The 27000-nt window shown below is 41.5% G+C and overlaps 1 protein-coding gene across 1 annotated transcript in view; it reads right to left on the reverse strand.

Annotated features, from left to right (window-relative positions):
• Nucleotides 1-4860: 4860 nt before the first annotated feature.
• LOC123758415 (phosphoglycerate mutase 2) overlaps nucleotides 4861-27000 on the reverse strand; it is an 85768-nt gene continuing 63628 nt past the window's right edge. The window contains exons 2-5 of the mRNA XM_045742803.2: nucleotides 14434-14666; nucleotides 11250-11392; nucleotides 8392-8513; nucleotides 4861-5231 (exon numbers count right to left, since the gene is read on the reverse strand). Coding sequence (XP_045598759.1) covers nucleotides 5065-5231; nucleotides 8392-8513; nucleotides 11250-11392; nucleotides 14434-14666 — 665 coding nt within the window. The 3' untranslated portion in view covers nucleotides 4861-5064. The remainder of the gene's footprint in view (nucleotides 5232-8391; nucleotides 8514-11249; nucleotides 11393-14433; nucleotides 14667-27000) is intronic.

Below are 27000 nucleotides of genomic sequence, written 5' to 3' on the forward strand. Positions count from 1 at the left end.
TGAATCGTGTCAAAAATTTTCAAAAATGGTCAAAAAAGATTATCAAACAAAAATATCAACTGAAATCATGTCTATGACTCAGCTATCACAATAGCATATATTAAAAACAAATTATAATTAGTTTTATTAACCCTTAAACTGCGCATGGCGTATATATACGCCCTGAGTAACATGTCCCATGGTGCGCATGGCGTATATATACGCCATAGGGTGCCAGGCCTGATTCAAATGGACCGCGGCTACACGGGGTTCACAGTAGCTTCCTCAGGGCTCTTGTAAACAGATGCCATTTTTAAAAAAAATCGTGGGCAATATTCTCAGGTGTGAGAGGCACAGTACTGTTGGAGCAACCAAGGCCGGCGCACGCAGCATGAGCGAACAGCATTGATGTTCAGCTTGTGACCACAGCATTGCCGAAAAATGTCAAAATAAATATATAATTGTTATTATTTAGCGATGACAATATTACAGATGACCAATGACCGATATAAATAACCAGGGTTGTGATAATAGCAGGATTGTTGTAATAATTAGCGCTGTGGGAGGAGTGATGCTGAGAGATGGAGGGAGACAGCATCGTTTACCGACTGTGTGGCTAGCTGTTATTGTTTGCATTCACCATACCAGGTCAGTGGTTCTCTATGGTGAACACAAATGTAGATACTTATATATAATGTGTGTATTAGTGTAATAACAGCAAAAGGATTATGCTGGGAGGAGCCAAATGGGTGACGGAGGTGACGTCGTCTGCACGATTTGTCTAGCTGTTTAGAGGGTGGCCACTATGCTCTTTGGGCGCACTACAAGCTTAGGTGTACAGTTACGGTGCATAAAACATGTAGATATTTATATATAATGTGTGTATATAGGGTAATAACACTGCAAAAGGTATTGTTGGGGGAGAAAGTTTAGTGCGTGTGACCTTGAAAGAGTGAGGGAGCCGCCAGCAGCCATCTGTGTATAGCGACGACTTAGTGCCTGAACTAACTATATCAGCTTAGCTGTACAGTTGTGGTGAACAAAATATATACATACTTATATATAACGTCTGTATATAGTGTAATAACACCACAAATGGTATTGTTGGGGGAGAAAGTTTAGTGCGTGTATTGAGGGAGTGGCAGCGAGTGGCTGGCTGGTGTGTGGCTGTAACTCCTCGTTGCTTTTCGACTCTCAATACCAACTTAGTGGTTCGTTATGGTGACCAAAACATGCCAATACTTATATATAACCTGTGTATAGAGTGTAATAGCAGCAAAACTACTTGTTTATTGTTATATAAACATAATTGAATCACTAATATGCACATCATACTTTTGAGTATAGCGATTATTAACCACTTTTATTATATAAATATATTACAATACACACTACTGAATAATATTACTGCAAAAAAACTAAGAAAAAAATCAATCGGAGACATTGAAACAATTAGATAATAATATCTTTGTGGCAACTCGCATCTGTCAACGCGGGTGACGCTGACCGGGTCTGACGACCGCTCTGTCAACGCCCACTTTTTGCCAGACTTCCTCGGTCAATTGCCCCCAAAATATGTCGCCTACAATTTTTTTTTTTTCCGTGCTCAGGGGACACAAATTAACATGTTTAGAAGACGAAAAAAATTTATTTTTTTTTTTTTCTTGCGCACAGGGGTGTAAATGTCCCAAGGACCCCTGAGCAGTGTAAGGGTTAAAGAACAATTTGCAATATTTAATATTTTTGCAGCCTATCTGAAAATCTGAAATTTTCAATATTAAATTATATAATTTTTAATTTTCTTGTTTTTCAAGTTTTGTCGAGTTGATCATTGACAAAATTTGGAGTGTTTGCTTAGTAGATTACGCACAACAAATTTGAAAGCGTCAGAACACGTTTGAAAAATTTAACTTATGGTACCATCAGGTCATGGTGTATATATACATGGTGTATTATATGTATATATACACCATGCGCAGTTTAAGAGTTATGTATACCTTCCTGACTAGTTCTAACATGCCCTTTAAATCAGGAAACCTTGCTTAACACTATCGCTCGCTTTAGACACCGATCACGTCCATTTTTTTTTCTCTAGTCCTAACCGTGGACAGGACTTGTCCACTACAAAAATTTGTATAAAATTCATTTTTTATCCGATCGACCTTGGGATAGTTTAAAAATAAGCGCCTTTAGAATGCGCACAATGATACCAAAATGAAAGATGTAACACGAAACTTTATGTCGGAACACTTTAAAGATTATAAATACGTTTTTGGGTCTAAATTATAAATTTTAAAATGTTAAAATTCTATTGTGCTATTATTATGGGACTAGTTTTAAAATGCGCGCCTTAATATTGTGAACAATTTGATACCAAAGCAAGCGATGTAACATGAAAATTGATGTTATCAAACTGAACGAGTATACACATTAGTTTGTGTGCAAATTGGTGCTCTTTCACGGGTAACTTTAGGCTTTGCTGCGGGGAGTCTTGCCAGGCTTTCGGATATTTTATGCACATATATCTGCAGAGAATTTAATTGCAAACACAATGATACCAAAACAAACGACATAGCATGAGAATTAAGGCGAGAACACTGAAACGAGTACACACATTTTACTGATTTTGTGCGCTCACGGGTAACTTTTCCGAATTTAGGCTTTGCTGCGGGGAGTCTTGCCAGGCTTTTGGACATTATATGCATCTACATCGACAGGGAATTTTATTGCGACCACATTGATACCAAATCGAACGACGTAGCACAAGAATTAAGGCGAGAAAACTGAAACGAGTACACACATTTAGGAGTCGTCGCACGCTTGCCCGCACCATTGGTCCCATAACGTCAAAGTCTACAGTGCATGCGTGGCGCGGGCGATAGTGTTAACATGTTACATTAGCAATTTAGGTAATATTACATTTAACAATTTTAAACATTATTCTATTTAATTAAAACATTGGCACCTCTGACTCGCGAGCGAGGAGGGTGGCACCCAACCATTACACACACAGCACCTGCAGCAGGATGCCCCCCACAAGCTCCGCTCTGCTTTATTTGAGTGCTTATATTTCAGGTGTTAACCACTACAGTTGTTTCAGCATCTCAAACTTAGCTCACTAGAAATTGTCTATTAAGTGTTAAAAGCACTCTTCACATAAGATAACAGTACTGTACTATACTGTAAATGGTAGCAAGTGCCTGAATGCCACATACAGCCACCTACAACCCCCCAATATACTGTGCTCAGACATCCACCAGAGGATATAGTCTACAAAATTTTACTTTAGCACCCAGGCACCTGTCAAGTATGGCAATTAAAGACATTTACATCTACTATATACTATACTCTTGTTATTTACCCGTTTATTCCAGGGCTCTATTACACGAGTTTTTACCCCAAACCAAGTAATAAGAATAAATTTATTGTCCTGAACAACAGACAGTTTGTGATAAATATTGCAATTGATAATTACATTAGGCTAAGCTATTAAAATTTTAGCGATTGTAGATTAGAAGCGTGTGCCGATATGAATCCGATTTCACTGCAGAAATTGTATATTAATTTATTAAATTCTATAAACTGCAGACCTCTCAGCAGGGGGACAAAGCAGCAATTGACCCTACAAGTGATCCTTCAGAGGCAAATTACTTGGGAAATACAGCATCAATACTGCAGTTGTGTGTTCTTTAAACTATTGTATTCAGAGTAATCCAATAACATTCTTAGTTTAAATAATTGTCATTTAATTGGGTATAATTTTACACATTTATGCCTAGATAATTTTTTTTTTAAATTCGGGGGAAAAAAAAAAGATTGGAGATTTGAAATAATCCACAGGTGCATTAAATGGGTTACAGGTACTACCAGAGCTGGAACAAAATGTGGAGGGGGGGGGTGTTATGATCAGTGATAAACATGTACAAAAAAAATAGTAACGGGAATCTACAAAATTGAAAATTCTCCATTTAACCGAGAACAAGTACATAGGCTCAAACTAAAGAAAAGCTGCTGAAAAAAGCATTAGAAAGCTCACCTTCACAAACACTGGTAGACGGGACAAGTTGTGAGAAGGTGGAGGCAACATCCTTCAGTAGTGTCAGTGTCATGACAATACTGGCAAGATGGGGGGGGGACAAACATTGCTCTCATCCTTTAAACTAGTGTAATTACACTTGTGTATACTCCTTCATAGTAATTACCCATTTTATCCCACTAGCTATCCTAGTGTATTAGCCAAATTTTTCAAGTTACACACATTTGGGTAAAAAATCTGATCAGTTTGCGAGAACCAAGGAGGGCTGAAGACATGACAACTACTTTACAATAACTGCCAAAAACACACAAATCCCAGAAGGCTATATAGCATCATCTGTTATGTGGAAACTCTTGAATGCTCTGCACTGAGAAATCACATTAACGTGATTTATCTATACTCTTTAATACCATCATTCGGCATGCCAAAACGAGAGTGGATTGACAATGTGTGTGTATAGTCGTATGCGGCAAGGAATTTAGAAAGGACAGGACTCAAAGGAACACTAAAAAGGCAAAAATTTTTAAAATACAGTATCTTTAAAATCACAACAAGAGGCTGAACAATATTGTTCTCTATGTACCTGGATGGGGTTCTAGTTCTCCTCCCCGAGCCTGGCATGACTTGTGTAATGCAAGTAGAATCAGTCTTAGGAACTGGATATTCACACATTTGATACCAATCAATTGCTTTAATTCTGAAATATTTTAAACTATCATGTCGAAGATTCATGCCGCAGGAGCCATTTAACTAGTTTGAAACTAGTACTTTAACAAGTTTACAAATCATTCAAATGCTTTTAAAACCTTTGTAAACAAAAAGCCTTCAGGATAAAAATAGATAAATCCATTTCATTTTTAATTAACAATAGTACAGATTTTAGACTGGTGACCAAATACAATATAAATTAAGGACATTTAATCATTCATAATGACTAGACACCATTACAGTTTACTAATCAAATCAAAGTTAAAAACTCCAATACAAGTCTTCCAATATAATAACATTAGTGAGAAAAAAGGAGATTAGCATCCTTATTTCCATGTACATTACTTTGCCTTGCCTTGGGCTGCCACCGCTTCCATTGCCTTACGAACAGTCTCTTCGTCTCCCAAGAACTTCATGGAAACGACAGGTTTCAGATCCGCATCCAACTCGTACACGAAGGGAATGCCAGTAGGAAGGTTCAGACCCATGATGGCTTCATCAGACATGGCTGTAAATAGTAAGTTTGTTACAACTACCACCCATCTTTTATTACAGATTTTGCACTAATGCATGTGGACATTGATAAGAGTATCTTCTACGTGCAGTATAGAAAAATACATAACAGTTTAATGAAGGCATTAATATACAATGCTCATTACTGTTATAGTTGGGTTTAGTTTCAATATATTTAACATTATTCTATCTTAATAGAAACCATTTGCTACTTAATTAAGTAAAATATTAATATACAATTACCATTTAAGTGAAAACCATGCCGAGCAGCACACCAAAAAACTAAAATTAAGCAATCTTGTCCATTTACAGAAATGGACAAATCAAAACCACCACTGGCAGTGACTATATAGAGCACCTGCTCAAGCCATCTTTACAACAAATTATGATGTGGTTGGGGGACAGGCAGCAAGTACATGCATACATGTTAGGCTCATATCCAGGACACCCCTCAGCTCTAATTACCAATTCCACAAGTTGGCTAAACCTTGGGTACCTATTTACTGCTAGGTGAACAGGTGCTTTAGGCAATAGGAAACCCACCAAACTGTTTCTATCCTGCCCAAGATTCGAACCAGAAATTCCCTAATGTCCAGGATACCTGATCAACCAGACATCAAGCTGCATGCAGCCACATCAAACAGCCTGGTTGACCAGCCAGCCAGCAAAGTAACCAACCAAACATGAGGTCAGAGATCGGGCTGCAGGTATGACGACCTTCCGACTCATCTACAGGATCAAGTAGTATGCAAATTTGCATTTATTACCAACAGTTATACTAATGAACATGACCTGCAAAAATATTTTTATACAACAAAATTTATTTGTGCCATTTCAAAATGTCAATCATGTATAAAAGATCAAACATCTCTTACAGTGCTTTAGTGTTCACCTAGTTCAGAAATCCATAATTGAGAACTTCTATACTATAGAAGTTCACCTACTATATACTATGCCTTTATCATTAACAATTACATTTACTGTACTTTCATCATGACCCCGTACATGTATCAATGAAGGTGATGCCATAACACTGCTACACCATTACCAAATCTTCAAACCACACTAGACAACCTGCTCTTAAACTGTTGACAGTACAGGTATTTATATTCACGTCCCAATATCATACATGCCCATCACTCTAGTTAAAGTATTTCACACTGCCAAAACTTCATACAAAACCACATTTGTAAGCCATTTTATGCAAATTGGATCTGATCTCTTCTGCAACCACTTGTCTATAAACTCATTTCTTAGTTTTTTTTTTTTTTTTTATTTGGTAAATTCTCCTTTCACACTATTCCATGACTTCATTTAGTCATTCCTGCACCAGCACCAGCTTTCTCAATTTGCTTCTCCATCAATTTACTGCAGTACATTCATTGCTACACTCGCATACAGGCATCTTGTCTTTCACTATTCTCAATCCAAGATGTTCTGTAGTTTCAGTAGCACCTTTGTCACTTTTCCTTGAACTTTCAAAAGTATTATTCAACATCTACTTATAATCTACCGTGTACTGTTCCATTTTCACCCAAGACTCCCATGTACAGTACTGTACATTCATTCACTCCTGCCTTGTCATGCTTTCCAAAATAACCTTAATCTTAATTTTCCTCCTTATGTTCCCTTTCCACATTATTAGTTTCCTTTAATGGATTTAGATAAAAAATGGAGTAGTCATTTATACATAAAGCAAGCAATTTTTTCTCATGCTAAGTCAAATTAAAAAAAAATTCCATTTAGATTCAAATTAAAAAATTTATGCCAATTCAAAAATGCCCCGAACATTTTTAATTTCTCATACGGCCACTGTACATTTGTTTTTTCTTGCTCCAAGACTATCTTCATACCAGTCCTTAATCTCTTACAACCACGGGAGACATCTCCCGTCACACAGGGTACAGTCGCACCACCACAGATCTCCAGTATCAGCTAATGGAGATCAGCTAAACAGTCTCCGTGGTGTAGTGGTAAGACACTCGCCTGGCGTTCCGCGAGCGCTATGTCATGGGTTCGTATCCTGGCCGGGGAGGATTTACTGGGCGCAATTCCTTAACTGTAGCCTCTGTTTAACGCAACAGTAAAATGTGTACTTGGATGAAAAAACGATTCTTCGCGGCAGGGGATCGTATTCCAGGGACAAAAAAATAAAAGTATCATATTACCAGTATAAAAAAAAAATTATACTGGTAATGGCTCAAAAGGGTCACCACTTACGGGCTATTCATGCCCGTGCCGCTTTTTGGGTGGCTTAATCATCTTCAATCTTTGACACATTCGAGAGGTCACGACCTATTCATAGGGTGCAGTCGCACCTCCACAGATCTCCAGAATCGGCTAATGATACTGGAAATTGGTCCAAAGGGCCATCACTTATGGGCTATTCATGCCCATGCCACCTTTTGGGTGGCTTAATCTTCATCATCATCAATCATCCATTTGGTTGGACGGGAGACATCTCCCGTCATGCAGGGTACAGTCGCACCTCCACTGATCTCCAGTATCAGCTAATGATACTGGTAATGGCTCAAAAGGGTCACCACTTACGGGCTATTCATGCCTGTGCCGCCTTTTGGGTGGCTTAATCTTCATCAATCAATCAATCTTTTACAACCTCCATGTCTTGTCATCGTGATTTGTAATCAAGTTTCACTATTTTACTAATCACTAACATGCTATTAGATATACTGTACTATACATTCCTCCTATTGAGAGCTTGCTAAATACTTCACTCAAGCATATGGTTAATTCCCTTTACCCTTTATTAACCTAGATAAATGACCATTGCTTTGCACCTACCACCTGTCAAGACTCTGCACAAACTTGTCAAGAGCAAAATCTACCACCAAGATGCACCTCTCAGCTATTTTACCTGGTGCTCTGAACTTCATTCTAGTACTATTGTAAGTAATTTATCAAAAAGCCACAGTCAGAATGCTATCAAATAACCCATGAATTTTGGAAGCATTTATATTAAAAAATTGCCCAGCAAATAAAAGCTGTTTATACTAATTACACGGCATTGCAACCTGTTGCACTTTCAGTTATGTTATCATACTAGCTTGGCACTAATAATTACCTTACATCTTTACCACTATCCCACTAAAATTGTGTCACTGCTAAATGTAACCAACCAAAATACAGGTACTCACAATCCAGATGTTTGACAATGCCCCTCAGAGAATTTCCATGAGCAGCAATGAGAATCTTCTTTCCTTCCTTCATCTGGGGCACAATAGTGTCGTTCCAATATGGCAAGGTTCTCTCAATTGTCCTGTTAAGGCAAATAAAAGTGATTTGGGTTGGCTTCAGGCTTTGTGCCTAGAGCTGGCATTCAACACACTACCAAGAAAATAAGAAATGAGATGTGCTTTCCAGTGATCACTGGAAGCGAGGTCAAGAGCTTCAGGACCTGCCTACTAACCTTTGTCACTATATAACCGAGTGTTTATACAGCTAGTAAGGCATTTTCATGTTCAGAAATAATTAAAGCAGGTTAATTTAATGATATCTAAACACCTATTCTCAAGTTGCACCCCCCCATCATTATTGCAAACCTCTGGTAATGTACCAACACAACATGGAGCAGGGGAAGAAATTGTTCAAATACTTGGCATTGATAATTTAACAGCAATCATAAATCATACGTTTGGACAAAAAAATTTATTCACTCAGAACAGAACATTGTTTCCCAGAAGTCAACCAAGTTAAGGTTCCACACACGTTAATCACGCTAACCCATGCATTACGCGTTTAATATACGATACACGGTCAATACAACACGACAGTATTGTAGTATCCTTTCACGCTAATGTTTAATAACTACAGGAAACTGAAGTGTATCAGAACTGTAGGAGTGCACACTGTTCTAGGTTAATGTGAAAAATGCAAGGGTAGAAATTTTGAACAAATTTACCAAATTCAGTTTCTATTCAAATTACAGTAGCACTTTTCATTTATTGATTTTACTTCCACGAGTTCTTGCCGACATTCTAATACCTCCTGCAGTCAAAGATGCTGCCGTGAACACTAAGGGAATTATCACTTTCCGACACTGATGATCATGACAATTTACTTCAAACAGTATTTGAAGAGTATCAATTTTTTATAGTTAAAAATTTAGAGCAGACTTAGGAGTGCTAATGTACATTTCCCACTCAAAGTATATTCCAATACTGTACAGTATTTGTATATTTACACATTATTTACTATACTTTCTCCCAGCATCAATTTCCCTAAAATTGTGTCCACTAGTTTATGGCCTTCACTCCTGCCATTAATGATCAACGATTACATTCATTCCTCAATATCTTGCCACCACATTAAATTCATTTCTAGATTCCATTCTATTTTTGTTTAAGCTACAAGAGTAGTGTGTAGGGGCAAGGGAAGGCACTACTATAGTCTCTTTGGCATTTCTTATTCTAACTAGCTGTCCTTGCACCCATCTACTTTCCCTTATCAATCCACTATTGCCACGAAGGTTTTGTCAATCACATCAAGTACAGTATTTACACTGAACTATCCACAACAATTATTTTCTCAGGTCACCTCACCTCTCCTCCCATCAGTAATGCTTTAATCCAATTATTTGTTCTAATACTATCTTCCACAGACATTGCTCAAAACATATATGTTCACCCAACTAGGAGGACAACAGTACCCTAGCATACATCTACATTAATATGAAACTAGTAATGCATTACACAATTAACTTTTGCATGTATTGCTCCATATATAGAAACCACTCCGAGCATTTCATTATGCTACACAAGCTCGTTACTCTAAGGTTGTGGCGACGTCAACGCCATCTGTCTAGCACACCTGACCCCCCCATTTTCTGTTCCCCGGTGGAAGGCTGTGATCTTACCGACACCTGTAGTGTTTCCTAACCAAATTTTACTCTTAAGAAGTGATGTGCGTGGTATACTGTCGACAGGAATCAGTTCACCAAGGGCAGTCCTAAACTCTAGAAGTGTTCCAGTGGGAACAAGTGGCAGAGTCATTGCACTCTCATTTGTCCGATAGTGACGTAGTATGGTTGATAGGACAGATGTATCCCAGGATGACCGAGTTACAGGATGGAAGTAATGTATGTCTGTTAAGGCTCGTTATAATTGAAGCCTGTGTGGAAGCCTGCCGGCATGCTGCCAGAGAGTAGAAGGGGGGGTTTTGGCACCATGATATTGTAGTGGACTGGCCCACGATTTACCGAGAAAGTTGAACTTTCCAGCGTGATACCATAGAAGAGAGACTGGGAAGGAACCTTGAGTGGTGTACAATGGAAGGGGACTTAGAGGAAAAGAAGATTGCAAAAATTTTATAGTGTGAGCGAATGTGATGCCCACAGTGTTATCATACATGTGTGTACTGTATACATGGTTAAGAATTACACCGATGGTTCTGTTTAGTGTTGCCTACCCCCTTTTCCTTTAGACTGATTATTACTGCCAGTTCTTAATAACTTGCCTATCACTCGGGAATGGATCGAGCAAGAAGAGGCACCAAGGCTCCATATAAAGTTAGATATTATAGTGGCTTTAGGCATTGTATGTACTAGCTCTATCTATAAGTCCACCAATCTTTGTAAAAAAAATTCTTTTATGTATGTACCTTACCTAAATAAACATTAATTTATTTATTTATTTTATATGAAAAATAACCTGGTTACTGGCCAAGCGAGGCCATAAAGGTTCTCTAATGTATTTCACCCATCCTCAACCACTAGAAATACCAAATTCTTCAACTTTCTATACAAATATTAAATAAACAACCTTTACAAAATAATTTATTTGTATCAACAGTTTTAAACCATCATTTACTTTGTAACTATGAACATCAAGGTCTTAACTACTCATTTACTTCAACCTGTAATCTGCAGACAATTTATCCCTTTAACATTGAACTGCTGATACTTCAATTGACAGTCTTTTCATGGATAAGAAAACCATTGGATAAAATTTAAATAAATTAAAACCCTCTAATTGCCCTAAAAATGATTATAACTTACAATTTAAGGGATTCAAACATAGGAAATTCGTCCTTGCTGGGGCCATCTGCATAGCGAGGATCTTCAACAATCTCTTTGTAGTGTGGATTGCTCTCGTCCATGGGTGGTGGGGGAATGTCGAAGCTGCGTCGCCAGATCTTCACCTGCATTAAGAACATTATAAACCACCAAATGCTTGACATTGGCTTCAGTACACTATGTTTAAGTTTAACAAAACTACAAGTATTATATTACAGCATTAACAGTAAAAAATAATCAATAGGCATTTACTTATCTTGGTATACAATACTTTAATTGCTTAATTAAAAATTGTACTGCTAGCATGTACAATAATTTTCTTTGTGAAGGCAAGAAGGAATTATCAGGAAAGTGCCAAGCCATTATGACTATATAGCACTGGGAAGGGGTCAGATAAGGATTTGGGATGGGTTGGGAGGGGAGGGAAATGACTGGTGCCCAACCACTTTGACGTCGGGGATTGAACACCGATCTGCATGGAGCGAGAGTCGCTCTACCATCCACCTCAACTATATGTTTAACAGATCTCTCGCCCTGTCCATGGAGGACAGAAGAAAATGTATATATGCTGGTTAGCATTGCAAATGTGTGGCCACGTCTGGTAGAAAAAAAAAATCAAAGTGGTTGGGATTTTCTTTGTGAAAACCTTCAAATTGTATGAAAGTTGGCAACATTCAGTTTGGCCAAGGAGTCTGAGAAGATTTGAGGAACACTATTTAACCACAATAAAAGCTTTCCATACTATTAAAAAAAATAAAACCTAAGGAATGAACAGTTTATACTTTCAATATGAAATTTAATTATGCCTAATTTTAAAACTATCCAAATTTCTAAATTCTTGGAATTATGTATTCAGCACAAGGTGGCAATTCATCACGGCAATCTCAATAATTATGTAACGTGTGTATAAAGCTGCAGAAGAACTCTTATGCCAAGTCTTTGGATTCCTACACCACTAATATTTTTATTTTAATCTGAACACTAACCAGGCCAGGAATACCATCAGTAAAAGGTTAAATTTTCTTACTTTATTAGATCATTAATTTTAACTACTGGTATGATTAAAGTATTAGCAGTCAAGTTACACACAGAATACAGTTACTATAATCAACTTCCACACTTGTGCCAAGCACTTTTTTATTATTATCATTATTATTTTCTACCACAGACGTGGCTAGACATTTACAATGCTAACCAGCATATATACATTTTCTTCTATCCTCCATGGACAGGGTTAGAGATGTGTTAAACATACAGTTCAAGGGTTTATTGAACAATCAACCACAGAAGGTGATTCGGTGCTTTTAAAATGCTAAGCTAACCTACATACGTAAATACATAGATACAGATTTACGTATGCCCTACATAAAGTGTTTGATGCGTCTTGCATAGTGTCATTAATGTACATTCACAAAAGTGAAATGTAATTCTGATCAGCTTGCATATATACTTTATACCCATACATATACATACACACACACACATATATATATACACACACATGCATTCACATACATCTGTCTCATTTACTCTGACAGGGTGAGATAGCTGATAAAGAAACTAGTGTGCAATTAAGCACTTAATCACTGAAGGTGATGAAGGTGCTTTTACAAGCTCAGGTTCACGGGAGACATCTCCCGTCACGCAGGGTGCAGTCGCACCTCCACAGATCTCCAGTATCATCTATCGATACTGATGATGACTCAAAAGGGCCACCACTTACAAGCTATTCATGCCCGTGCCACCTTTTGGGTGGCTTAATCTTCATCAATCAATCAATCAGCTCAGGTTATATAGTTACATCATATATATACATTGTATAAATGATATATTACATGGTCAATCTTTGATACAAGTCCAATATATCATCAAGTGTTCCAGTACTCGTATAGTAATTACAGAGTTCAGCATACCTTAGCCCAGGAGGGCGAAAGTCAGTCGGTATGGGACATTCTACAATATAATGTTCAAGAGTGCATGTTTTCTCTTTCAAAGTTGACACATTGTGTACTTGACATTTGGGTTTTGAGAAAGCTGCCAGATACGTCTATATCCCAGGCGTATTCTGGCCACTATAACACCACATTGCCGGGTTCTTGTTCTATTAGTCCCATATGTGAATGCCTCCTCACGATATCTATCATAATATTTAATGCTACAACTTTCAGGTCTTTGTGAATTTGTTAGGTCGGTGAGATTTTCATTAGATATTTGTTTAAGTATTCTCTTTGTTACTGCTAATGAAACACCTATATCAACTTCTACCACTGGTTTTCTGCAGGCTGTCTTAGCAAGCATATCAACAGTGTCATGCCTTTTTACACTGACAGTCACCAGACTTCAGACCAGACATCAAAATTGCATAGCAAGCTATCGAGACAGTGCCAGTAGATTGTTAATCAACAGGAACTAAAGTCTATGGTAAAATGGTACTGCATCACAAAATATACAATTAATGTAATACTTAGGAAAAACCAAATAGGATACCGATATCCTGTGTAGGTAGAACAGGGACTAAGAACATTGATTGGTTAATAGATGTGCAAGTCTTAGGATAGAGCAGTTATTCAACCAGTCCTACAAAGAAAGTCTCATTTCAACCGTATGCATTACATAACGCCAAAAAAATGTCATACTAGAAATGGGAGAGGCTTGCAAAAGTGACGTACTGTCCCGTTTCCCATTTTGGGTCCTCTGGTAGGTTAGGAGAGGACACTTTAAATTGACTTTTCTTTACGTTGGGAAACCTTAGGAGGACGGGCTGGGTTATCATGGGGGGGAGGGAAGGGAATGTCCTAAACCAGGTTAGTGTAGATACATTATCCTTTTTTAATAGCAAAGTATTCCAGTACCTCAGTTATTAATAAAATTATAAACTACAGTAAGGCTGGAAATTTAATTATGGAGGTTTGTGAGAGGCAGTTGGGCAACTTTCACAACACTTTCACTGTCCACAATCACACTCTGTGCTAGTCTTAAATTTCAAAGATTTTGACACCAAAATATCTGGGGGCAGAATTAGAAGAATTACTATATTTTACAAGAATGCCCATTAAGAATTTAACAGTACAAAGACTTTAAAAACCTACCTCAAGTTTAATACCATCTAATACAGCAGTATTAAACTTCTCTCAAGGATCCAGTTTTTAACTTAATTCTACTGTACCTGCTCTTCTCCATGCTTCTGAGCAGTTTCAGCCTTGTTCAGGCCAGTAAGACCACCATAATGACGCTCGTTGAGTCGCCAGGTCTTGAAAATTGGGATGTCTGTCTGGCCAATCTCCTTCAGGATGGCATCCAGGGTTTTCTGGGCACGCGTCAGTACAGATGTATGGGCAAGATCGAACTGGAATTTTGCATCCTTCAATGCCTTTCCTGCAGCATGAGCCTCTTCCACACCTGTGTATAATTACTCCTCTATAGTGATTGCCAGCATGAAAAACATAATTGTACAAGTAATTTTTCATTAAAACATTCAGAAACCATCACTAACATCATGATCAATATGAAGCAATGACATTTCCATTATTAGTCAATCCAAAATAGTTTTTCATCAATTAACACTTTAAATTTTGAATGGGCCAAAAATACTAGAGCCAGAACATACATCAAAATAAGAATCCATTATCTACAAATAATAGTTTACAGTCAAGTCTCACTAATGTGGTTGAAAATTACACCACCACTCATTTTCCATTACACGACTAATGGTCCAGGATCGACCAAAACAGTGCCTTTACTTTCAGATTTGTAGGTTTGGTGCAATAAGTTGTAGAATGGTTTTACCAAAGCAAACGGTATAAAGGGAGTCAAGTCAGAGTGGGAAAATGTAAGGAGTGCCTCAAGGCTGTCCCGGGATTTATTCATAATACACAAATTATTTAGATTCAGATTCGGGTTTGATCGGCAATATTTGCAAATTTGCCAACAATACAAAAATCGGGAAGGAAATAAAGGTAAAAGACTATCACATCAAGACTATCTAAATAGGGCTTTGAAATGGTCGAAAGATTGGCAGATGCAGTTTAATGCTGACAAATTTAAGGTTTTGAGGCTAGGTAATGAGAGAGTTGCAAGATACCAGCTAGATGGTGTTGAGATTGCGAAGCTGGATTGCAAAAAGAATCTGGGAGTTATGCTTAGTAAGAATTTAAAACCCAAAAACCAATGCATAAATGTTCGTAATAAGGCAAATAGGACACTCATTTATCGAAGCGTTAGTAATAAGACACCTGGTAGTGTTCAGCTTGGTAGTGGTAGGTGGGTAGTGAGGGGAGGGGATCAGACGTGTCGTCACGCTCTGCGATTTTTTTTTTTTCCTTTAGGATTACAACCATGGATTATGTACTACAGTGATCACGAAGTGCATAGTGACCCATAGGAAAGTTGAATACCAGGTGCATGGATACATGCATATAGGCAATATATCACAGTGAGCAGTGATGCGTTGAACAGTGAAGTGAAACGTGTAACACAGGAATAGGTGGAAAGCGTGTGAGAATTGCACACAGAAAAAGTAGAAATAAATTGTGAGGAGGAAACATCTCCAAACATATGGGCGGTGTTTACACCACAGCCACGAGGCCTACAGTGTATGGGACGTCCCTCAATATTATACTGGCATTATATATTGTATTACGGGAATGTGGATTTGGGAATTAGTAATAGAGTAAGTGAATACCATTGCAAGCCGGAAAGTAAGCAGAAAATCTTTAGGATAATACAGGCAAATAATTCAGCGTTATAAATCGAGGAACTGGCAACCGGTGCCATCCATCCAGCCCGCGACCTGGGACAACGGTCCAGCTGTACAGTCCTTACTGGCACCATTTTCACCCCCCAGGCGATAAGTACCCCCCCCCCAAAGTTGAACAAAAACATTATAAATATACTGTATACATATATATCATATATATAATACTATAAAATATATTTAGTAATTTTACTATTTATAATATTATAAAGTCAAGAAGGGATAAATCTACAATAAATCACAAATAGGGGGAACAGAACCTCTACACCACAATCCCAACATGGAAACATGTGGAGGCCGCTTTAAGCCACTTCGGAAGTGTGTTGTAGGGATTGTATGCAACATACGATTTCACAGAGTTTTACAGGATTACCTACACAATATGCAAACAGAAGCTAACTACTGGATCTGTCAATGATAGATGTGGGAAAACATTACCAAACTAATGAACGACATTCCTGAAGTACATGGGCTACAGTTCACACAAAAGCTACCAGAAATATATGCAGAGTATATAAAGACAACACTGAACACAACCAAGGGACAGTTTAGAGCCAAATTAGCAATGTAAGACATTGTGTCGAGGTACACGAAAATGAAGGCAATATTGAAGAGCAAACTAGTAATAGAAGTAAGGAGAAAAACAATGAGAAGGACGAGAACACAAATGAGAAAGACGAAAGCAAAGAAAGACAAGGGCAATACCAAGAAAATGCCAAAACGAGAAAGTTGGAACAAAAACACAGGTAGCCAAGTCATGCACGGGTACAAACAATAAGAATACAAGCACATGAAAATATTTGCAGATATTATGGAAAAGGACAGTGCAGATATGGAACCAGAGGCACGGAATGCACATTCGTGCACCCATGGAAATGCCGAAACATGTTGGGGAAAGGCAGACTTTTTGGAACGGATTGTAGATATTTCCACCCAAAGTTATGCAAACTCTCAATGAATGATAAATACTATGATCTCCATTGCCCCGATTTCTACGCGAGAGGTACACAGCGCTATGAGAGAGGAGGTCCAATATAATAGCCCAGGAAATTTTTTTTAGAGGCAAGCAGACCCAGAGGGAGGAACACAGGCAGAAACGTTGCAGGAGTACGGATGGGGAGGGGGAAATGCCTAAGACTGCACTACGTTGTCGTCATCAAGCCCACACTACACCCCCCCCCCCCCCCCCAACTACACAAACCACCACACTCCACAGTACCAACTCCAAAACTGAACAAACCATTGCCAGACCAGCACACCCTGGGTCAGGGTAGAGAGAACTACCAAAGCCCTCCAGAAGTGACAATAGGGACAACCATTCATAATTTGTAAACATACAAGGTCTAAAGTTAAAGTCAAGAAATAAGGTTAAGTTCATAAATGGCCTATTACAGTCAAACTCAATATTTAGGGCATTCACAGAAACTCATGAAAGATTACATGGATAGTGAAATCTGGATTCCAAATTATAATCTATATAGATGTGATAGAGAAAATAGGTCAAATGGAGGAGTAGGTCTGTATACTGTATTAAAGAGGACCTGGTATGCACAGTGTTAAACTCAACAAATGAGGTGGTAGAGGTACAGTAGAACCTTGAGTGACTACCGCCTCAAATGGTGACCAATTTGGTTAACGAGCACCCCGATCGGCAACAATTCATCTCGCTGGGCGACCACTCGTTTGAACGTCAACACCACATGGTGAAGTCGCGCTGCCTCCGACGACAGTGCTGTTGTGTCGCGCACAACCAGTATCCCTCTGCATCGTTCCGCATATAATTGTGATAATCGTGGGTTGTGTGTGGTTTGTGACTACACTTAACGCACAATGTTTGCAAAGCAGCAGCTTGGTAAAGAGTGTTGGCAAGGGGAAGAAAGAGCGAATCACTGGATGTGAAGAAGTAAATCATAGCAAAGCATGAGCATTGTGTTCGTGTGGCTGATCGCCAGGGAGTATGGCAGGTCTTCCTCAACAATTGGCACCATTTTGAAGAGGAAGGAACAATTTAAGATGCTTGACACAGGAGTTACCATTGTTCACCTTAGGATAAGGGGCAGTTTTGCACCGGTGGGGCGCAGGGTACTGCGCAAGCTTGTTTTCACCTATATGGCAGCCGGCTCTGCTTTGCCAGGGTACGCTGTCCTCTTGCGGGGTTTTCTTATTATAGTTTATCTGCCTGGTGGGGGAAGGGGTCTACCTTCATTTCTTGCCCTACCCCCCCCCCCCATGTCCCGAGTATTTTTCTGGTGGTTTCCCCTGCTAGGTCCCCGTGAGTGTACACATCCCAGGGGTTCAGTTCTTAGAAAGTCGTTTGGTAGCTTTGGGCGCCAGTTAGCAGTACCCAGCCTGGAATTACCCGAGCGCGAGTCCTATTATAGTAAATGCTCGGGACCCTGGGAAACACCTGGGGGCGCGCGGGTCCGATGGATGTGACCCCGGAGTACCCCCTCGCTTCCAGCAAGTTTGAGGGTTGCTCTCACCTCTCGTCTCAGGCAGCAGACGGAGGCACCCTGTGGGGTCGGTGACACCTTCGACCCGGAGTCCTGCGAGTTTTGTTGCTCGTGGCTCTGTTACCCAGTTGTATGCTGACTGAGGGTGGAGGGTGCAGGCAGCAGGGGCACTGCACGTTGAGCTTTGGTGGCAACGCTCTCATTTGTTTGCTCCCCGGGAGCCCCGGGGCTGCCCTGTTTTGGGACTGAGGGGGGGGGGGGGTGTTGGTTGCTTCGGCCCCTTGTCTTTCCCCTAGATCCCCCCTTCCTCCCTCCATCCGGTTCCTTACCGTCTGCTGGTTCGGGGTCGGGGTGGGGTTCGATGGTTTTGAGAGACTGGTGGTCTCGGGGAATTCCCCTTCCGGGGTAGTGACGGGGTCATTCGAGCCCGTTTCTCCAGCTGTGTTGTAAGAGTCTGCCAGTGGGCTCGCTCCCTTAGTATTTTCGCAGCTGCCCCGGTTTTTCTGGTGCGGCTGGGGCTTTGGGGGGATGGCTCGGCCCCGGGGCCTGTCGTGTGGGTTCCCGAGGCTGAGGAGGGGCCGACTTGGGGGGCCTAACACTCCGTAGGACCCTGCGGGTTTTTTTCCTACCCTGTACGTGGGGCTTGCAGTTACGCGGAGTGGGGTTCCCCCCCCCCTCGCCGTACGAGTTGTTGGGCATTGGCCCCTCCCCGGGCTCGGTTCCTTGTCCTTTGAGTCTGTTGGTTCCGTCCTGTAGGTGGATGCTCTTCTCTGTTCCCCGCTTTTTCTTGGTATGGGGTATCTCCGCGTTTCCCCGTTATTGGGGTTCTATGACTTTTGGTTTCGGGTGCGACTGTGCCTTTGGGACTTGTTTGCGTCTGTGTTCGAGGGTTCGGGTAGGTTTTCGCTACTTCCCGCATTATTGGAACGTCTCTCGGCTCCTGGTCCGGGTCGCCGAATTGGGCTACTCGTAGCCCGGTTGGGTTCCCGATGGGGCTCTGCCTTCGCATCGTTGGCCGTTTATGTTGCTGCTTACTCTTTTGGCTCCTGTCCCCCCTTTTTTTTTTTTTTTTTTTTAAGCAGTTACTTAAGGTTGCATTCTGTTTGGCTACTTTTCTTGTGCAGTAGTCCTGGTTGGCGCCTTTCCACAGAGCAGGTTGTGGGGTTTGACCAGCGTGTCTTGCGCATGCGCCGTGAGTTTGTTTTGGTCTGCTCGGTGTGTTCCACTGCTGCCGTTTTGCACCCTTTTTTTGCGGGTGCTTCACCTCTCGCTCTCTTCCCTTCTACGGTATGTGCCCCGTCGCTCTGGGGATGACCTGGATTACAGCTGTAGGGAGGACACCAAGGTTTTCCCTGTGTCATGGGTGTGGGCCGCTGCCTCCTTCGCCTCTACCATGCACTCCTGCGTGTCCGGCTCTGGCTTCTTCACCTGCTCTGGCTTCTTCACCTGCTCTGGCTTCACCTGGCAGTGCTCCCGGGATCATCTTTGCACTGTTGGGTCGTGTCACGTTCATGCCTCCATTCGACAGACTAGTTTCTGCAGTCTGGCGTCTTTCGGCCGGGCACTGGATGCTAAGATTATTTATTTAGCTATATTTATTTAGGTATATTTATGTACAAATATGAGACCGTCGGCACACCGGTGACTCCCTTTTCAACCCTTCTAGTCCCACTCATGTGCATATCCAACCCATGCTAGTCATTCAGGGGTCCCACCTCTTCCATATTATGAGGTGTGGGGTTGTGGTGCTGGTTATGTACTCGCCTGGTTGGGCTCGCCTGGTTGTGCATGCAGGATTTGAGCTCTGGCTCTTTGGTCTCGCCTATATGGAAGAACATGCAGGATAGTACCAGTGGAGAGCAGTGGTGCCATAGGCACAATCGGGTAACACTATAAACATCAGAGGTCTGCGGTTGTTCAATGTCCTACCTGCGAGCATAAACATTGCCGGTACATCCGTGGAAATCTTCCAGAGAAAACTAGACTTTTCAAATAGAGGTTCCGGACCAACCTGGCTGTGTGCGCCTGTGTTTGTGCCTTTGAAGCCAACTCTACTGTATATGCAATCTGCGTGGATGGCACATTCGACAAATGTTTTCAAGGCAGCGGGATGTTGCAATCGAGAATCTTTTGATGTTTACCTGGATCTAGTCACATGAGAAGTTCTAAATTTAGAAGATGTCAAGAATTGGAGAAATACTGAAATTGCTGTTACGGAGATGTTAATAATGGTTGTGCAAAAACATGTATAGTATTTAGTTTGAGCTCATCACGTGACTTTTCATACATATTTGCCTTTTGATTGCAGTATGAATTCTGCCATGCAATTATTGCCAGACATTCATTCACTTGTGTATTTTCAATACAATAAGGCTTTGTTTATCCATCCCAAATTCCTAAAAACACTGAAGCTCCCCCAGCCTCTAACCCTCCCTGGAATAGATGAGGAGACTATGCTTTGAGGGTTGACTAAGCCAAAGCATTCATCAAATTTAAAATTCATGTAATTTGCAGTAATCTGCATGAATGGCACATTCCACAAGTGTGTGTTCGAGGCAGCGGGACGTTTTTTGTTTATATTTGTTGTGAATAATTTAAAATTACTATAAAAGCTATTCATATAGTAGTGTTCTGTTAGATTTGCAACATTTCATTTCTTGGTTTAAATGATTGGTATCCATTTTAATTAAATGCTCTCTTATCTGTCCTGTGGTTGAAACATTGATATAGAATGGATAAATGGGAGATCTTTGTGTAACGTAGTCTAGTCAGGTTAACAGCATCAGTAATCCGTGGACATCTTCAAGAGGAAACTAGATTTATTCCTCCAAGAAGTGCCGGACCAACCGGGCTGTGGTGGCTATGTGGGCCTGCGGGCCGCTCCAAGCAACAGCCTGGTGGACCAAACTCTCACAAGTCAAGCCTGGCCTCGGGCCGGGCTTGGGGAGTAAATGAACTCTGAACCCCATCAAGCAGATATCAAGCAGGTATCTCCGCCGTTGGTCGCCTGGTGTGCAGGTTCCTGGGCCTGCTGGGCTCTGTCGTGTCTCCGTTGGCTCTGTCTGGGGTCAGCCTGGATTCTGCCTGCACCGTTCTCTGCCTTCACAGAGACAAGTTGCTACATACATGTTGCTGCTGCTGCTGCACGTGTGCATTGGTAACGTGTTTCACAGTGGTGTGTCCTTGTTCCTGCATCAGGATGTTGTGGCGTTATACTTTGCTGCTTTTTATAATTATCTAAGTGTAGTTACAGGATGAGAGCTACGCTCGTGGTGTCCCGTCTTCCCAGCACTCTCATAATGCTTTGAAACTACCGACGGTCTTGGCCTCCACCTTCTCGCCTAACTTGTTCCAACCGTCTATAACTGTTTGCGAAAGTGAATTCTTACATTTCTTCGGCATCTGTTTAGCTAGTTTAAATCTATCACTTTTTCTTAAAGTTCCAGGTCTCAGGAAATCTTCCCTATTGATTTTATCAATTCCTGTTACTATTTTGTATGTAGTGATCATAGCGCCTCTTTCTTCTGTCTTCTAGTTTTGGCATATTTAATGCCTCTAACCTCTCCTCGTAGCTCTTGCCTTTCAGTTCTGGGAGCCACTTAGTAGCATGTCTTTGCACCTTTTCCAGTTTATGTGCTTCTTAAGATATGGGCACCACACAACCGCTGCATATTCTAGCTTTGGCCTAACAAAAGTTGTGAACAATTTCTTTAGTATATCGCCATCCATGTATTTAATTTAAAAGCAATTCTGAAGTTAGAAAGCGTGGCATAGGCTCCTCGCACAATATTCTTTATGTGGTCCAGTCAGTGGATCACAAAGTCTGGGTTTGGGTATGCAGACACAGCAATCGGGTTTGGGTTCCTGGTGAACTGGCAGAAGTCCCATCTGGTTTCCTCCCAGGTTCAGACCCGGCTGGGTCTTGTGTAGGACTGACCGCTTCCTTGTTTCTTCCTCCAGTCTCTTCTCTCGGCTGCAGTCCTGCATGTGCTTGTTTCTGGGGGTTACCTGGTTGATGGGGTTCTGGGAGGAGTTCTTCTCCAAGCCTGGCCCGAGGCCAGTCTTGACTTGAGAGTTTGGTCCACTAGGCTGTTGCGTCTTCCAGATTTTCCCTTCCACTAGGCTTCCTCTTCCATGTACTTCACAAGTCTGATAATTTTTTTGAACATTTTACCTGGTACTTCGAGGAGGGAAATTGGCCTGTAGTTTTCAGTATGGGTTGGGGGTTTACCTGGCTTGGGGGTTAATCTTATTGTGACATCCTTGAAGTATGTGGGGAATAGTCCAGATGCAAGAGCTGCATTTAAGATACATGTGTATTGATTGAGTGCAATCACAGGTAGGTTGGATAATACCATCTTATTTATTTTGCTGTTGCCCGGCGCCTTGTTCTTGAAACCCATAATTGTTTTATGGACCTCTGCAATGGTTGTGTGTTTCATAAGGTGGCAGTCCTCGCGTATGTTGTTAAGGTCTATTGTTTGCGTCGGGAGTAGTGCTGCAGCTCTGTTATCGACTTGAGTTGTAATTTCCCTTTCATTAATTGGGCAAAAATTTAAATTTTCTTCCGGGTTTATCCTGAAATTTTTCCCAGAACTTCCTGAATTCCTGCTCTTGTCCTCTCTCCTAGGTTTATTTCCTGAGGCGTCCATCATGTAGGGCGTTTCCTCAGAAGAGCTTCCCATCAGGGTCTTTACTTTTTTCCAGAACTTTCCTGGGTTTCTGTACTCGACTTTGATTTTGCTTATTAGGTCATCCCATTGTTTGGTGTACTCTTGTTTTGCATAGATCTTGCAGCTCATCTTGAAGTTCCCTTTGTAGTCTTTTGCGCTCATCCGTCCACCCGTGTTGTGTTATGAGTTGTAGAAGATTGTTATATCTGGTTTGCAGTGTCCTGAGCGCCTCAGTGGCTGGGGGGTGTGGGAGCGTTATATGGTGAGCTACGGGAATGTGATCAATCATGCATTTTTCTATGGTGCTAATCCATGTATTTAACTCGGCATTTATGCATGATGTTTCCTTTCCATTAAAATCTGTGACACTGATTTCCTGTGCACTGCTTTTGAACGCTTCCCAGTCAGTTTTAGTGTATTGAAGTCTTGGTGGTGAGGGTTTCTGAATGGGGTTAGTTGACAGCGTCATTATTATTGGTAGGTGGTCGCTTGTGCTCACAGGGCCCCTTTTTTATGTGGGTGTTTAGGAAGTGGTGGTTGTTTGACAGTATTATGTCTAGTTTACCACTATGGCCTGTGCTTGCAGCTGCCCGCAGGCCCACATACCCACCGCAGCCCGGTTGGTCCAGCACTCCTTGGGTCCCAGGTCACCCAGTGGTTGCTCGAGGGTCTATGCGGGAGCCTGAACTTCACGATGATTGTCTACCAGCCAGGTCGGGTTTGGCTACCTGGATACCTGGTTGATGGGGTTCTGGGAGTTGTTCTACTCCAAGCCCGGCTCGAGGCCAGGCTCTACTTTTGAGAGAGTGGTCCACCAGGCTGTTGCTTGGAGTGGCCCGCAGGGCCACGTACCCACCACAGCCCGGAACTTCTTGGAAAACTCCAGTTCTCTCCAAGAAATATTACCGAACAACCGTGGACATCATCTAGTTGCTGGGAGGACGTTGAACAACCGCGGACCTCTGATGTTTATACAGTGCTCTCTGATTGTGCCTATGGCACCTCTGCTCTTCACTGGTTCAATCTTGCATTTTCTTCCATATCGTTCACTCCAATACGTTATTTTACTGTGTAGATTTGGAACCCGACCCTCCAGTATTTTCCACGTGTATATTATTTGGCATCTCTCTCGTCTCCTTTCTAGAGTACATTTGGAGAGCTTTGAGACGATCCTTTGAGACCGCTTTGTCGGCTGTTCCGATTCCTTTGGGGACGTCCCTTCCGCCTCTCTCATGATCACTGGGTTTGACCCCCAGGGGGGCTTTGCGTCTGCTGCTAAGTCCCCGGCTTCCTCTTTGGGTTTTTGGGGTTCAGTGCACTAGCGAATACCAGAGTCCTCGCTCTATGTATTAACGGATACGTCGTCTCTCGGCTGGGGCTTTGCGACTAGTGCTCACCAGGCCGGCCAGGGGCGGTGGGGTTCATCCTTCCGTCAGGCCCACAGCACGGTGCAGGAGTTCGCAGCGGTGTGGCTTGCGCTTTGGAGAGTTCAGTTCGCCTGAGGACCGATAATCCAGCTCCACTGACTGCTCCCCGGTGGTACATTGCCTGAACCATGGGGGTTCGATGCAATCTTTGGCTCTGAGGCTGGTCACTTAATCCTGGACTCCTGCCGAGTTCTCGGGGTTTGGCTTTCATGGCGGTTCATGTCCGGGGGTTCATGTCCAGTGTGCATACACCTGTGTTCCAGCTGGATGAGCCCCTTCCCTATGCCATCACCCCCTTTGATTGTGCTTCGTTGCCCTGGGGACACGTCATCGTGTGCCTGTTTTCAGTGTGTAGTTTTTTTCCATTTTGTTGTAAATGATATTGCACTTTATGTTATATTTTCCTTGTGCTGTGTGTGGTGGTCTTTTGTTCTGATGTGGTGCTTTGGTGGCTTTTTAAGCTTATATTTATGTAGCTTGCTTTTTTATACTGTATAAAAAAATATACATCCACAACGCCACATTCCACTGGACAAGCAGTTTGGCACAAGGTTCAAGAATTAGGGCTGACAATTGCATACTGTACATGGAATATGCTTAGTGTACAACCCTGTAAAAAATATTAGCCTTACCATACCTACTGAAGTGCCTCAAGTAAAGTATTCAAGTAAATTAGAAAAGTTGGCTCACAATTCACTCTTAACAACCCTGTTAACTAATTAAGAATACTGTATATGGCTCTGAAACAGTGCAAGGGGCAATGGGAAACTGGGGTGCATTCAGATTGACAAGAGAGAATCACAGGGCAGCAAGGGACAACTATTTTTTTATATATTTTAATACCATTGCTATACTGTGAGGCACCCCTGGTAATCTTGCATTACCAACTGGTTGCAGAACAAAAGCTTAAGGCGCGCTGCCATAAGGGAAATAAAGAGAAAAGGAAACATTTGTGGAAGCTTTGGGACAGCTACGAGGAAAAGCAGACGAGCACCTCACAGTTCCACAAGGAGCAAGTTCTATCACGGGAAGTTCATGAACAAGAATATGCTGTATTCCCATTTCTCTTAGATGAATGTATTTAGAAAGTTGAGTCTATACAGTTAATACAATTAACCGATTATTACTATTTAATATACAATAAATAAATCTTTTAATGATGTAAATGTTATAGAAGTTGCAATGCAAGTAGTCTTTACTGGTTATTTTACTTTAATTATAAATGATAATGTAAAGATATCCACCGAGGTGTGATTAACACCTTTTGTGCCCCTATACAAGGGGCAGTGTGCAGCACCAGTATAGACAAATTATGACAAGTTCCCCACATATGCAAGTTGCTTAATTTAGAGCATGTGTGGTTAGTCTCAAGCCCATTCTTGATGTAACAAACATTAAGTTTTGAAACTAGCTGATCAAGTATAACTTTCTTAGCTAAATTAATTGTGGGGGTTCGGGCCCCGAGCCCATTATATGCCTCTAACTCTTTCCACTACTGCCCACAGGGTGGGCATGGGGTACTAAAATGAACTAAACTGGTTGCCACTCAGTGGTTAAGTATGGGGTACATAATCCCACCAACAATCTAACAGATGTACGGTATTTATACTTTGTACACACAATGGGTTTTAGGAACTGGACCCAAATATTTATTAAACCCATTTATATTTGTTGGGATCTATAGTTGCAAACGGTCATGCAATGGATTCCTGGAATTTTATGGGGTATAGTTTGCACCTTTTCTCCATTAAGGTATGTGCCTTCTCTGATAAAAAGTACTCGCCTAGTTGTGCTTGCGACGGTCAAGCTTCAGCTCTTTGGTTCCACCTCGCAACAATATCAACTAGTGTAGATTCCCAAGCCTATTGGGCTCTATCATTTCTTCATTTGAAACAGTGTATGGAGTCTGCCTCTACCACATCACTACCTAATGCATTCCATTTGTTAACTACTGACACAAACTACATTCCTTCTAACATGTCTGACTCATTCGAGTACTATTTCCGTGCACGTGCGTGCATGCATGTAACACCTGTGTTAAATATACTGTAACCCCGCTATTATCTGGGATTCGAACATCCCGGAAACGCCCTTATACGGGCAAAATCGTGACCGGTTAAAGTTATCGCAATATCCGGCCAAAATGGCCACAGAAACCGGATAAAAGCTGGTTTGGCCAGATAAAATATCGGGGCCGGTTAATTTGCTGCCGATGTTGCACTATCCAGACAGTTGGCTGGATAATCATGAAATTGTCCGTATAATAAAACCATGCGGCGGGCCGTACCGTATTAATCCTGTCTGCCCGTGACTCTAGGGGCATGGTGTGGGAGGGGGTGGGGTGGGTGGGTAGTGTCAGGAGAGGGGGGAGCGTTGGGAGGGACCACCTGGGGGATAAGGGGGGGGGAGGTGGGGAGCGGCCTATAC

Source organism: Procambarus clarkii, chromosome 11, assembly GCF_040958095.1.
Source record: "Procambarus clarkii isolate CNS0578487 chromosome 11, FALCON_Pclarkii_2.0, whole genome shotgun sequence".
NCBI lineage: Eukaryota > Metazoa > Arthropoda > Malacostraca > Decapoda > Cambaridae > Procambarus > Procambarus clarkii.